The 14,509-nt window shown below is 64.4% G+C and overlaps 3 protein-coding genes across 4 annotated transcripts; 2 read left to right on the top strand and 1 right to left on the bottom strand.

Annotated features, from left to right (window-relative positions):
- Window positions 1-82: 82 nt before the first annotated feature.
- On the top strand, window positions 83-7,781 carry ANGPT4 (angiopoietin 4). The gene is made up of 9 exons (XM_001235002.7): window positions 83-473; window positions 3,774-3,929; window positions 4,123-4,244; window positions 4,471-4,703; window positions 4,862-4,977; window positions 5,103-5,204; window positions 5,276-5,442; window positions 5,862-5,992; window positions 6,067-7,781. Exons 1-9 carry the CDS (start codon window positions 180-182, stop codon window positions 6,225-6,227), a joined length of 1,482 nt encoding a protein of 493 aa, XP_001235003.2. The 5' UTR covers window positions 83-179; the 3' UTR covers window positions 6,228-7,781.
- LOC124417322 lies at window positions 7,198-9,386 on the top strand. The gene has a single exon (XM_046902897.1). It carries the CDS (start codon window positions 8,097-8,099, stop codon window positions 9,384-9,386), a length of 1,290 nt encoding a protein of 429 aa, XP_046758853.1. The 5' UTR covers window positions 7,198-8,096.
- FAM110A (family with sequence similarity 110 member A) lies at window positions 9,367-12,999 on the bottom strand. Of its 2 annotated transcripts, none has more exons than XM_015296467.4 (2): window positions 12,793-12,999; window positions 9,367-11,090 (listed from the first exon to the last, which is right to left on the bottom strand). In XM_015296467.4, the coding sequence occupies exon 2, from the start codon at window positions 11,055-11,057 to the stop codon at window positions 10,062-10,064; it is 996 nt and encodes a 331-aa protein (XP_015151953.2). In that variant the 5' UTR covers window positions 11,058-11,090; window positions 12,793-12,999; the 3' UTR covers window positions 9,367-10,061. The 2 variants fall into 2 exon arrangements, with proteins under 2 accessions (XP_015151953.2, XP_003642512.2); XM_003642464.6 differs by lacking the exon at window positions 12,793-12,999 and adding an exon at window positions 11,908-12,080.
- Between the last annotated feature and the right edge of the window lie 1,510 nt (window positions 13,000-14,509).

Here is a 14,509-nt window from a genome sequence, read left to right on the forward strand (position 1 = left end):
TTTTTTTTTTTTCTTCCCTCTCAAGGGCTGCCGCGGGACTCAGCCTGGCGATAAAAGGCTGCGGGGCGGCCGGAGGCGGCTCAGAGAGCAGCGGGAGGCGATGCCGGCCCCGCAGCGCTGCGCCCGCTGAGTGCCGGGGGTCCGGGGGGGGTCCGGGGGGGCTCCGTGCGCCCCGCGCCATGCGCGCGCTCAGCCTCGTGGCGTTGGCAGCGCTGTGCACAGCCGCATCCCAGCGTAGGGCGCTGGACGTGGGCAGCCGCCGGCGTTGGCACCGCGTGCAGCACGGGCACTGCAGCTACACCTTCGTGCTGCCCGAGGCCGAGCCGTCGCCGTGCCCGCTCGCAGCCCCCGGTCCCGTTAACGCGCTGCAGCGGGATTCGCCGTCCGGCAACGGGCACGCTGCCCGCGGGGCTGCCCAGCGCCTGCAGCACCTGGAGAGGATCCTGGAGAACAGCACGCAGTGGCTGCTGAAGGTAGGCGGTGGGGAGGGCTGCCCTCTGCAAGCGCTCTGTGCGGGGGTTTGGTGCCCCAATCTGCCCGAATCTCATCTCAGAGCCCGAGCCGGCGCCGCTTTCGCCCAGCACTGTTTGCCCAGAGGGAAGGGGTGGGCGCTGTGGGCGCTGTGGGCGCTGCTGCTCGCCGGGCCGTATCCCTCTGCGTCCCCACCGCGGTCCCTTCCTTGTCCCTGTGCCCTGCCGTGCCGGTGGTCCCGGGCACCTTACGGTGCTCAGCACTCCCCGTGCAGGGTCAGGATGCGGCGCTGCCGGGAAGCTGCTGGGAAGGCTTTTGCACGCAGCGGGGTGAGGGACCGAAGGGCAGGGTTCATCGTGTTCCTGCTTATGGGCTTCGCAAATGTTCCCGGCATCAGGCGAGACTCTGCATGGGAAACACAGCTCGTGGCCTTCCAGCCCCACGGGGGCACTGGGAGCCTCAGACCCACGGCGGGGGCAAAGCAGGAAGGAGGGCACCCCGTGCCATGGACCCCCCTCCCCATGCCGGGGACCCTCTGCTGCGCTCCCCCATTCCCGGCCCCGCAGGGTGAGGCAGGAAGCGGCTTTTCCTTTCCGAGGTCTCACCCGACACCTCCTGACCTCACATCTGTGTGAGCATCGGAGAAGATCTCCCCCGGGGCCGCGTCCCCACGGCGGGGCCTCAATCCCCACGGCTCGTCCCCGGCTGTCACCCAACCGAACCGAGCAGCACCGCGAGCACCGCGTGGGGACAGCAGCGGGCACATGAGGGACACACAGGGCTGCCCCCTGCCCTCCCCTCAGCCGACTCAGGCCACAAATTCCTCAAAAGCTGGGAGGATGCTGAGCCCCACTGAGCAAAGCCGGGGCCGTGTGTGCCCATCTGGGCGGCTGCATGCAGTGGTGCTGCACCCCATAAGCAGGGGCACAACTGGTGCTCATCCCACCCCACTGCACGGCCCCTCCGCTGCAGGCAGCTCGCAGTTGGGTCTTTGTTTTTGTGCGTCTGTGTCCAGTTTCTTTGCTTTCCTAATTTAACTGAAACTGCACAAGGAGGATTGTTTTGGTTGGGATCCAGGCCTGAACAAACAAACTGGGCTCGAAGGAGGCACCGGGCTTGGGGACGAGTTGTAAACAACCCCAAATCCCCATCTGCCCATGGAGCAGAGGATTCGGGCTGTGCCCAGGGCCAGGGATATGGCACAGCCCCTTTGGGGCCCCTGTCCTCCAGCTCAGAGACCTCTGGGGCCAGGTCACCCTCCCCGCACTGCCAAGCATGCTGTCACCAGAAGGGACAAGAGTGACACAATGAGGACATGAGGACACGTGGCTTTGCCCAGGGGAGGCTGCATGGTGATGCTGCAGAGGATATGGGCACCGAGCACCTCTCAGTGCCACCATTCTGGCCCTCCCTCTGGGGAGTGACAAGACGTGGGGCACAAAACCTGCCCACGGGAAGGATTGTGACCCCGGTGCCTGGTGCAATGGGACCTCCCAGCTGTTTGCAATGGGTCCCCAGCGTGGGGACATCGGGGTGGCCATGCTGTGCTGCTGGCCGGGGGCCTCTCGCCGCGGGGTTTTGCTGCTGAGCAGAAATTCTTGTGGAGGCTGCAAATGTTGGCAGCTCTCACTGTTGGCCCAGGACACAACATGGGGCCGGAGCCGGGCTCGGCTGTGGTCAGAGCGCTGCTGGTGCGGCATCGCCCCGGTGTGACACTGTGAGGGGGATGGGACCAGCAGCAGGGAACCTGCGCCTTCCTGGCTTTGGTGGCCCCACCCCTGCCCTGTGGGGATGGCCCCATGGCTGCAGGCTCTGGGAAGACTTTGGGGGTGACCCTCTTGGGGAGGGTCCCCTCATTCCTTTCTGCAGCCGTGCAGCCCCCACGTGGGTCCACATTATCCAGGGACGCTGCAGCTCCATCCAGCCCCGGCTGCTTCCCAGATCAATGCCTTCAGCAGAGCCGTGGTCGGGGCCTGGAGGCTTTCATGCTTCCCCCAGGGAGGGCAGGGACCCCCAGAGGAGGCCCCAGCACCACTCACAGGGAGCAGCCGGGGCCATGCTCAGCCCTGCCTGTGCCAGCCCGACCTTTTCCATGGGTATGTGCTGCCCTTCGCTCAGAGATATGTTTATTTTGAAAAAAAAAAGAAAAAAAAAAGGCAAAATCAGAAGGGAGAAATGGCCTCCAGAGCCCTGAGAAGCAGCAAGATTAACGACGTGGTTAAAGGGAAACTCTCTAGCAATCACTCAGCTGGGGAAGTGCTTTCCAGACATGGCACTGGGACATGGGGTTTGGTTTGCAGCAGCTCGGAGGGCACAAGATCCACTTGGAGAGGGCAGAGAGGGATCCATGGGGCAGTGGGATCGACGGGGCAGTGTTCCCAGCGTGGGCAGCAGCACATCCCTTCCGCTCCCTGCAGTCCCTGCACAGTGGCCCCATGGCCACAGCCCTTGTTGAGGCTGTCACCCCAGAGAGGGGATGAATGGGAACCTCATGGCAGCTGCCAGAAATAGAAACCCACTGGGAAGCGCCTGTCCCCCGCGGGCTGGGAAAGCGGAAGACGCTTTGGAGCCGTGCACATAGCCGGCTGCTTCCCAGCCATGAGCACTTCCCTGCAGCAGGGCAGCAGCCAGCACAGGGAAAGCCGCCTTCACCGGGATGGGGCAGTGGGGGGGGGATGCTGGTGGCCGTGGGAACCCAGCCAGCAGCTGAGCCCTGCTGGTGCTGGTGCCGATGCCTCCCTGGCTGGTCAGTAGTCCCAGCTCAACAATAGACCCATGAACACACAGACCTGTGCCAGGTCCCAGCAAGAGAAAAGCCCCATGCGGGGACTGTGGGCATCCCCATGGCTATAAATCCCACCCACCCCATTCAGCTCTGCTTTGCCACTATGCCGCACCCCAACTTTGCAACCGCTCCAGTGCCACCCGCAGCAGTGTGCCATCCATACGCCCAAGGATGCTGTCCCGGGCTGTTCCCATTGTGTCACCTCGCTGCTTTTGAGCAGGGTGAGCTGCAGTGCTGGCAGGCAGCAGGAGCCGTTCTCCTGACCCAGACATGTGGGAGTGGAGCATTGTGAGGACGCAGGATGAGGAATGTTGGCGGCGATGCCCGGGGCTCCCCCACAGCACTGCAGCCACAGGCAGCACGTTCCATCCTCCCAATGAGCTCCGAAGCACTCAGGATGGGTTGTGCTGCACCGCAACGCCCCCACATCAGGGTGCCCAGGAGGCAGCAATGAGGCTGGGCATGGGGTGAGCTCCTTGGCTGAGCCATCCCACCCCATCCTCGCTGCCGTCCGCAGCTGGAGAGCTCCATCCAGAGCAGCATGAAGCCGGAGATGGCGCGGCTGCGGCAGACGGCGGTGCAGAACCACACGGCCACCATGCTGGAGATCGGCAGCTCCCTGCTGAACCGCAGCGCTGAGCAGAGCCGCAAGCTCACCGACGTGGAGGCGCAGGTGGGCGGCGATGGCACGCGTGTCCCCACGTCCCCACTGCCACCAGAACTGCAGCGCGGGGCAGTTCCTCTGCTGCACAACGCGGGGTGCTGCCCTGAGGGGGTGCTGCTTTCGTGTAGTCACATTCCTGGGGACAATGGGGACACGGAGGGGCTCTGCTGTGTGTGCCCACGCTCCCAACGTCCCCGTGCAGGTGCTGAACCAGACGTCACGCATCGAGATGCAGCTGCTGGAGAACTCCCTGTCCACCACCAAGCTGGAGAAGCAGCTGCTGGTGCAGACAAACGAGATCCACCAGCTGCAGAGCAGGAACAAGTAGGGGCTGGGGCTGCTCTGCAGGAGAGCTGGAGCCCCTCCGGGGCTCATCAGGGGTCCCTGTGGGTGACAAGGTCTCATTACAGCCCTTTGGGTGGGGAAGCGTGCCGTCAAGTCACCCACGTCCCGCTGGTGCCACTTGTAGGGGACAGGGGCAGCTCACAGCGATGCTGGGGAACTGCAGCCAGGCCGGAGCTGCCCATCCCCACCGCGCATTCCCTTGCAGCATCCTGGAGGTGCGGGTGCTGGATATGGAGGCGAAGCACCAGGCGGAGCTGGCGGGGATCCGCTCAGAGAAGGAGAGGCTGCAGCACCTGGTGAGCCGGCAGAGCGGCACCATCCAGGAGCTGGAGAAGTCTCTGCTGGCGGCCAATGCAAACGCCAGCCTGCTGCAGCGACAGCAGCTGCAGCTCCTGGAGTCGGTGCAGAGCCTGGTGCGCCTCGTGGCAGAGGGTAGAGGTGAGTGGGGAGAACCTAAAAACGCTGCATCCCAAGAGCGACTCAGCCCTGTGCCCCGAGACACAGCAAATCCCCAGGGCTGGGGAGATGGGAGGAGCAGGGATGCGGGACCTGCAGGGTCCCTGGAGCACCCACCAGCTGCTCTCCGTTCTGCCCAGCCCTGCTGCCTGCTGAGGAGCAGCGCTTCCAGGACTGCACCGAGGTGCTCCGGGCCGGCAGCCGTGCCAGCGGGGTGTACACCCTGCACATCACCAACCTGAGCGAGCCCAGGAAGGTGAGCGCAGCCCACAGAGGGCACCGTGGGGCCCAACAGTGGGATGTCCCCGCTCAGCCACGAGCCAACCCCGCTGGCAGTGGGACGCATCGGCCCACTCAGAGCTGCTCCGTTCCCCACTGTAGGCGTTCTGCGACATGGAGACAGACGGCGGCGGCTGGACGGTCATCCAGCTCCGCACCAACGGCAGCGTCAGCTTCCAGCGGGGCTGGAGGGAGTACAAGCAGGTCTGCATAGGGGTGGGGATGGGGCGTTCCTGCACCCACCACCCACGCCCACCCTCCCTCGGCTCCCCCAGGGCTTTGGGGACGCGGCGGGGGAGCACTGGCTGGGCAATGAAGCTGTGCACCTCCTGACGAGCCGGGAACCCTACGTGCTGCGCGTGGAGCTGCGGGACTGGGAGGGCAGCCAGGTCTATGCCCACTATGGGAGGTTCCAGCTGGACAGCGAGCGGCAGCTCTACAGGTGGGTGAGCAGCATCGAGCTGTCCCTGGGCACTGCTGCCCCTGAGCCCCCGGAGTTGGTTGGCACCGCTGCCTGCCTGGGGAGCTGCAGAGTTCCCATGGGGGCTTCGCTGGGATCTTGGCAGATTTCCTCCGTAGGGCCGTCGCTACACTGCCTGCTCCCCCTCTCCCCGGGCTCTTCCCCAAATAGATGCATGAAATTGCAATAAGGCTGAAGGATTTCCCATCCCGGCGAGGCGCGGGGCTGCCACGCACCGCTCGTGCAACCGGGTTTGTCCCCAGGAATGTCCTCATGGAGATGCAGTGGGGACGGTGCGCACTCACGGGGATGTCAGCCAGGCTGTGGGTGGTGGGAGGGGGGCATGGGGGCTCTGCAGACCCACTCAGCGGGAAGGGAAGCGATGGCACGCGTGGCCGCAGGCTCTCACTGCAGGACTACAGCGGCACGGCCGGGCAGCAGAGCGGCTTGGCCATGCAAGGCACCAACTTCAGCACCCGCGATGCTGACAACGACAACTGCCTCTGCAAGTGTGCCCAGATGCTGTCAGGAGGTGAGCAGCGAGGTTTGGGCCGGGGTCCTCGCCCCGTGCCCGCCCCGGTGCCACCCTCCTTCTCCCTCCCATAGGGTGGTGGTTCGACGCCTGCGGGCTCTCCAACCTGAATGGCATCTACTACCCGGCGCGGCACAACATCCGCAAGCTGAACGGCATCCGCTGGCACTACTTCCAGGGGCCCAGCTACTCGCTGAAGGGCACCCGCATGCTGATACGGCCCGCGGGCTTTTAGCCATCCGGAGCGGTGCAGCGGGAGGACGGAGCCCCTGCAGAGCTTTCCCCCCTTATTTCCCTCTTGCTCTTGTTTCTCTCAGATCTCGGCGCTGACACTGAGCCAGCCCCACCCCTGCAAGCTGCAGCGCGTGGATCCCGTTCCCTCCTGGTTTCTCCCTATTTCCCCCATGTCTGCAGGGCTCCGGGCTCCACGCTGTGCCGGGGTGTGCGTCTGGGACCACCAGACCTCCTGCACGAGTCACGCGGGGGCAGACAGACCACATTTTGCCTTTTCTATACATTTTAGGGCACTGCTCTAAATTCCCCATTGCTTTGCTTTTCCTGCAGGATGAGCAGAACCGGTGCGTGAGCGCATGGCATCTCTCCTCCCTGCACGGTCATTAAGGGGGACACAGCTGTCCCCTCCCACACACACTCTCCCCATGCAAGGGGACCACTGGCTGTGCACATCCTGATGGGACAGGGACAGCATGAGGGGACGGAGGTGCCAGCAGAGGCGCGGGGCAGCTGGCCCCTGTGCAGTGCCCAATAGCTCTGGGGTTGGGTGCCAGAACACAGGGGTGGTGGGGATGGGGGCGGCACATGGTGATGGGGCTGTGGTTTGAGGTGGGGCACAGAGAGCTGAGGATGATGGAGGGAGCTTGGAGCTGGGGACGCAGGTGCTGGTGGGGCTGACAGCCCACTTGGTTTATGGGCGTGGAGAATCCAGACTTGGAGGCACGTTTGGTGACAGCCTGAAGAATGCGGGACAAAACTCAGCAGTGTTTCCTTCTGCTGAGAAAAGCCCCCACGCCCACCCATGTCCTGGATCTTGGCATGGGAACTCTTTTATTTTTGTACTGAGAGATATTTATTGGCCAGGAGCTGCACCAGGCAGCACTCAGCCCTGCCCCGACAGCAGCACGGTGCCCCCAGACCCACGTTGGCCCCACACCGGATCAGATGGGACAGAAGCAGAGTGAGCACCAGGGGGGTCTCCGCTTACAGGACAGCAGTGGGAGAATCAGCCCAGGGTACCTGCATGGGGCTGAGACCCCCACGCACAGCTCCCACCTTTGCCAAGTGCTCTGGCAGTGGTGGGGATGGGAGCTGTGGCTGTGGGGTCGCTACCGGGGACTGCAGCAGTGCTGCCTCAGCCCCACGTACACACTATGTATGTTCACATAAAGGACCTTTCAGCAGTCTCCCTGCTACGTCTGCATCATTCAGGGGGGTGCAGCCCCATCCTGCCCCCCTGAGCACTGACTGAGCTCAGAGCATAGATGAGGGCTCAGTGATGCCCAGCTCCACAGCGCTACCCATCTTACCGTGGGCCACCCCTGTCCCCCTCGACCCTATTGCCACTAGAGGTCCTCCACAGCCTGGTGACATTGCACAGCATCCCCATCCACGGCAGACAGGAGCGACATTGTGCCCTGGTGGATCCCCAGCAGACCCTGCAGCATCCACCCCTCAGACACCCTGCAGGCCTGCTCCCTCCCCTCCCCCATTCATAAGGCATTTGCTAATTAACACTGATTAAAACATGTGATGCAGCTGGCACTTCCTCCAAGGTGCTCGTCAGACTGTGCTTAATAACTGAGAAGTGGGAAATGCATTAAAGGTGGGATCACCTGCACAGCACTGTGGTTATGGCCATCCCGGTGCTGCTGTGAACCTCTGTATTCCCCCCCAACCCCGCTCACTCCCTGCACCCCAAATCCCAGGGCTGCCATCTCCTTGCTTTCCCCATGCAGCATTTGAGGAGGGCTGGGGGTGAAGTGCTGGGATGTGATCCCCAGCCCCTTTTCATGAGCGACTGGAGGAGAAAATGACCTTTTAAGGGTCAGCGCCGTGATGGGCCACGTAGAAACGTGGACTGAGGGATATGGGAGTAAGCAGGACAAAGGCAATGGAAACCTTCCCCTGGCCATTCCTCCTCTCTATAAATAACTGCGGGCTCAGCTGTGGCTCCATGCTGAAACCAGAGCTGGCAGGGAGGCAGCTGCCAGGGAAAGTGATCGGGAGAGCAGGGACAGGGCTGCCCTCCTATCCCCAACAGGGATACAGAGATACGGGGGCGTCCCCTGGGGGGGACAATGGGCGCCTCAATACGTCTGGGTTGGGGGTTTGTGCAGGGATGGACGGACGCTTTGGGAGCGTGGTTCTTCCTGTCCTTGCACACACACATGCACACATACCCATGAGCAAATGTGCACCATGTGAGCGCGTGGGACTTGGCTGGCTGTGCATACTGTGTGCAGCCACCACACATCCCAGCTGTGCAGCCCTATGTGGGACACCAGAACCAAGCGTTGGGGCTGAGCCCCATGTCTGCCTCCCTGGGGAGTCACCAGCTCCCTGTGTGCTGTCACTGCAGGATCCCTTGGGCGTGTGCTTCCTCCCTGACTCATTGCCAGGTGCTGTCCTGCATCCTCCCCACCACATCCTGCACCAACCTTGGGTGGGGGCTCCCAGACCTGCCAGGCTCCTTTCTGGGAGCCCAATGGGTCCTGCACAACAGGGCTGGGGTGCGAGCAGCAGCAGGTCTGTGCCCCAGGGTGGGAGCGTTGGGTGCAGGTGTTGGTGGCCTGGGTGCCACCTTCCCAGCAGCCCAGGTGGGCACAGTTTGCAGCAGCATCATGGGGTGCTTCGCTTTTCCCCTTGCAATGACCAGAGGGGCTGCGGGAGCCCACACCCACCTGGGGATAATGCAGCACACAGCGCTTTCATCTTCAAAGCGCTCCCTGCATCATCTTTCATCCTCACACCTCCCCAGCGCCTGGGAGGTCTCTGCTATCGCCTCTCCATCTCGCAGCTCCGGGGATGCAGCCAAGCTCTGGGGTGCTTTGCTGGAGCAGGCGCGGAGCAGAGCCCGGCAGCACGCTTGGCACGGTGCTGGGGAGGTGCAGAGGGGAATCCCGCAGCTGGGCTCTGCTGGGACCTGCCAGGAGCAAACCCTCCTCCTGCTGTATCTGCCGGGCCCCGCGCTGGCACAGCATGGCACCATATGGCACAGCACGGCACAGCACCCAGGCTCTGCAACACCCATCGGGATGCAATGCCCGTCGTGTTGTTGAGTTTGGCAGGGAAGAGGCTCTTGGGGGCCTGCCCCAGCTCATCCCTCACCACATCTGAACAGAGCAACACACACAGCATCCAAAGCACTGAAATTTAATAAAACCGACTGCATTACTGTCACTTTATTACAGCTGACACATCAGGAAAAACAGTAGGAAGATACCGATAGAGCCTTCTTCATAAATAAGAGGGCACATTGTGCCCAGGGTTTTCTCACTGGCATACAAAAAGGGGGATACAAACACACGCACACACACATACACAGACTTGAGCTTCTCCAAGGAGTGCTCGGTTTTGCCCTCCCTGCAGAGCACCCAAACCCTCCAGGACGCTCAGCACTCTGATGGGGACCACCAGGATTCTGTCCCTTCTGCTGAAGCTGCAGGGGCACGGCGCCTCAACCTGTGGCCACTAAGAGGAGACCCCAATGCTAATGCAGACCCCTGAGCTGGGACCCCAAAGGAGGTACCATGCACCTGCAGCCCAGCCAGCAGCGCGCTGCCAGGTGCAACCGTGTCCTCTGCACTCCTTGGGCTCAGGGGTACCGAGGTGCTGGTGGGGGTCCTGCAGAGCTGAGTCCATCAGGAAGCAAGGCGCCCCCCAGGAGGACGCGCAGCATCCACGCTCTGCAGCTGCAGCACACAAGGACGGGGTGCGAGGCACAGCGGGCTCAGTTCAGGGGTCCGGAATGGCCCCGCTGCCCTCCTGGGGGGCACGGGACGGTGCTTCCTCCCCACCGGGCATCAGCACCGCATGCAGCCAAGCAGCCTGGCTACACGTTGGAGACCTGCTGGGGCTCGCGGGCCTGGCGCAGCCCATACAGCCACTTGATGACGCGGGCGTTGCGCTCCACCACTGAGATGCCATACGGCATGCGCTCAGCCGGGCGGCCCTCCGGAGTGGCCGCGCTGCGGGGGGAGCGCCCGCCCTCCGAGCTGGCCGTGCTGACGCTGTGAAACTTGACGGACACGATGTCGGAGCTGGCGCGGGCAAAATGCTCGGCCCCCATGTCCTGCACCTCCTCGGGGTCGAGGCCGCAGTAGTTGAAGAAGCGCTCCAGGTCGGCGGTGGCCCGCGAGAAGCGGTCGCTCAGGTCCGACTTGGAGCGGTGCAGCAGGGTCTGCCGGCGGGCGCTCTCGGGGCGGTTGGGTGAGCTCAGAGCCGGCGCCGCGGGCGGTCTGCAAGGGGAGGGCGACGACGGCACCCGTATTCCCGGCACGGCGGGAGGCAGAGCCCCGCAGGGCCGCACGTCCACCCTGCGCACCGCCACGCTCCCGGGGGGTCTGGGAGCAGCGGGGCTCCCCGGTGCCTTGCCGACCCGACCGGCGCTCAGCGCCTCCGCTGCGCCGTGCCGCTCCCCGCCCCGCGGGCTCTCGGCTTTGGGGCTGTCGCAGCCGTTGATGAGGTGGTTGAGGATCTCCAGGTTGAGCGAGGTCTTGGCCCTGCCTGCCGAGCGCGGTCCCGGCGTCGTCTTGCGGCTGGGGGTGAGCACGGCGCGGCGCACGCCCGGCACGAAGAGCGGCTGCTTGAGCAGCGGCGGCTTCACCGGCTCCTGCCGGGTACTGGCGACCTGCTGGCTCTTCACGTACTTGGCCTTGTCGGCCTCCAACCTCTCCACGGCGCTGGGTTTTCGGGCAGCCGGTTCAGCTCGCCGTCGGAAATACTCGGGTCCCTTGTTGAGGATGCGGATGGGCATGGCCGAGGTGAAGGGGGTCCTCGCCGCCATCCCTTTCATGGCATCGCCGGCGTGCAGCGCCTCGACCGGCATCGTGCGGGCGGCAGCGGGGCCACGCGCCGCAGGCTGCGGGGGAGGGGACCGCGATGAGGGGCGGCGGCAGGGGGCGGCGGCGACAACCCCCTGCCCGCACCCCGTCCCCGCAGGCAGGCGGACAAAGGGCCGAGCGCCGCGCGGGGCGTGCGGTGCCGCGCTGTCTGCGGCGGCTGCTCCGGGCTTCCTATTTCAAGGCAGGGACCACGCCTCCGGCTGCGTCCCCGAAACGAAGCGCGGCCAATCCGCGGTGCAAGCCTGCTTCAAACGGCACCACGGCCAATGGGGCCGCGGGGAGGGCGCCCCGACACTGGGGTGAGGGGAGCCCCAGGAAGGGCCGCAGCCGCACGGTGATGCCCGCTGCCCGCGGGGCGTGGGGTGCTCTGCCTGCCCCGCTCGCTGGGACGTCGGGCCCCGCTTCCTGCAGCCCCCCTGGTGCTCGGCCCCAGGAGCAGTCTCCCCCCATGCAGTGCGCCCTCACCCGCCTCCTCCATAGAGAAAGAAAGGAGAATGCCAACGTGCAAGTGGCCTGCCTGCCCGCCCCTACGCTCCTCTGCCATTTGGGGTAGGGCAGCGCGTGCAGGTCCCAGGGCATGGCATACTATTGCTCCTGCACACCCCTCTCCCACTGTAGGCCACCGGAAAGCACCCGGGGGTTCCCAGCCGTGCTTCCTCAGCCCGCTGTTCTCCAGCAGCCAGGAACCCTGCGCCCTTGGGGCTCTGCCAAGCACAGCAAACACCCGCCCGCCCCAACGGTCGCTCCGCAGCAGCAGCCCGCCCAAGGAGGGGCTCAAAGCCGCCCTGTGTCCCCCACCCCAGTGCCATCAGCAGCCAGGGGACGGCCACTCACCCGACCAGGCGGTGCTCCAGCACCGGGGTCACTGCAGCTGCCCAGGGCAGCCCTCCCAGCCCTTCACTGCCCAGCTTAGGACACAAGGGAGCCCACCAGTGGGCATGGCACGGCCCCACTTCCTCTCTCTCCCAGTGAGCTGCCGCCACCTGTGGCCGCTCACCTCCTTGCTCAACTTCCTGGGTACAGCCCACAGCACGGCGTCGGCTGCGGGAGGAGAGCTGGGAACGGGGCAGTGCGGGGCACCGGTGTCCCCGCCAGGCAAGGACGGGGAAGGCTGGGCCCCACCGCTGCAGCCGTGCCCTGTGCTCGGGGGCAATGAAGCATGGAGGGAAGGTGCTCAGGGGCAAGCAATGCTGCAGCCTCCAGTGTGGGAAATCACCGTCAGCCTCCCCAAGGCCTTACGTCACACAGCCCTGATGGAGAGGGGACACGAGGGCCTGACTCACCCGGCTCTGGGTGCTTTCTGGTGCTGTGGTGGGCATCTGTTGGTGTTGCGCACTGCCGGAGCGCAGCACTCTGCCAGCAGCCACCCTGCACCCTGTGCCGTGCATGGGGAGGCTTCCATAGAGATCATCTGCTGGGCACAGGGCTGGGGGTGCAGAGCCCCACAGCAGCCAGCAGTGCTCAGGGTGAGCTCCCGTCCCTGTCAGCAAGGTCAGGCTGTCCGGGCACAACCTGCTGCTCCGCATTCCTATGGACGGAGAGCTGCCAGCTTGGCACGGCCGCCCCAACCCTAACTGAGCTGTCCTCCCACAGCCCCGAAAGCAAAGCGACATTATCACCTGACCCGAGTGGAGCACGGAGGTCCAGGCACTGTGGCTGGCACCCAGCTTGCCATACCCAGCCACAGCGACCCAGCACCCACCCCTGCCACCTACCCACCTCTGCCGTGTGCTGCAGGAACCTCCCTGGCCTGGCTCAGCTGCTGCGTCGCTGCTCCCTGTGCTCGTCCCAGGGTGTCTTGGTGGCCCCGTGCACTCTGCCTCCCCTGCTCCCTGCAGTGCAGCTGGTTTCAGGGTGCTGGAGCAGGTCTGTGCACAGCAGGGCGGCTCATGGCTCCATCTGAGTCACCGCTGGTTGAAGACGCCCTCCGAGGCAGCCCAGCGCTCAGATGGGATCGAAAACACCTCTCCTTGCCAACGTGTGTGCACAGGCACAGGGCTTTCCTGCACGCCGGGCTGCACTTTAATTGTGGCTGCGTCACGAAGTGTGGCCGTGGCCGGTGACGTCCCGGTGTGGGTCTGAGCTCAGCTGGCAGCGCCGGTCGGGCAGCGTGGATGTACCCACAGTTCGGTCAGTGGGGATGGAAAAGCACTGCTGTGGTGGCTCAACTGGAGCACCGCACACTGCAGGTGCCAGAACACCCCTGGCCATCCCCTGCCCCCACCGGGACAGGGAGCAGAGCCTTCTCAAAGCCTTTCCAAGGGGACGGGTCCCTTGCACACCCACCAGCCCCGGGTCACTGCCAGCCCCCGGCGTCCTGCAGTCCCAAAGTCCAAAATGCTCCTGTGCTTAAAACAAAGCAGCCCCAACCAATGGCACAGGGTGAGGCAACAGAGCAGAGCAAGGTCACCGAGTGAGGCTGCTGCCTGCACACAGCCCAGCTCCTGAGGCAGGGGCAAACACAGCGCACGCAAGCAGAGCTCAGGGATAGCAGCGCGTTATTCAAACTGTTCTTGGAAGGAAGACAAGGAGCTGGTGGGGGAGCAGGGCTGGGTGAAGCTGGGAAAACAAACAGCCCCAGCTCAGAGCCATCCTGCGCTTGGGCAGTGCTTCCAGCAGGAGGTGGACCTACACGATGGCTTCAGCTGGAAAAACAGTGCCTGGTGATGCAGAGCCACGGGCATCTGCCCGCTGAGGGTGGCCAGGATGTGTACCCCCATGGCAGGGGATCGATGCAGGCTGCAGGCAGGCAGCTGGAGCTGCCCAGGCATGCCGGCTGCTCGCACTCAGCAGGGCGTTGCAGCCTCACCCTCCCCGGGAGCACCCCGGGATGGTTTTGGGGAGGGCAGCCCAATGCAGGAGCACGCCCTGAGCACCCGGTTCAGCACCCATCTCTCAGCCGCGGGGTGGATGGGCGCTGGGGCTGGCTCTGTGCTCGCCTCCCACGGGTGCTCAGGGCTGGCTCCCTGCACGTGCAGCTCCCAGGACCCCCCAGGAGTGAAATGCAGCTAGGAAAGTGTGAAAAAGAGCTCAGAGGCCAAATCCTCCCTGTATGTGTTGGGTGGGGAGGGCTGTGGGTGCCTGGCATCACACCATAGGGCTGCAGCTCCATGGCACGTGGTCCAACCCAGAGGTGTTGGCTCACTTTAGCCCTCCCCAGCGATGGCAGCTTCCATAAGACCTTCCTCCTGCCATCATGCTCACCCAGACAAGGCTGCAAATAGCTTTGGAGCTGGGAAATGCCTATGCCCTGACCCAGGTGAGCCACCGCCCACTCCCTGCCTCAGATTCCCTGATGCTGAATGGCTGTTCTGGGGCACAGGGAGCTCCCTAGGGACCATAAGGATGAGTGAGGAGTGCTCTCATGGGCGCAGCCTCACCTCATGCCCATCGGCTGGATGCTGCCCATGCCAATCCCGCCGTGCACATCCTTGCA

Source organism: Gallus gallus, chromosome 20 (assembly GCF_016699485.2).
Source record: "Gallus gallus isolate bGalGal1 chromosome 20, bGalGal1.mat.broiler.GRCg7b, whole genome shotgun sequence".
Classification (NCBI taxonomy): Eukaryota; Metazoa; Chordata; class Aves; order Galliformes; family Phasianidae; genus Gallus; species Gallus gallus.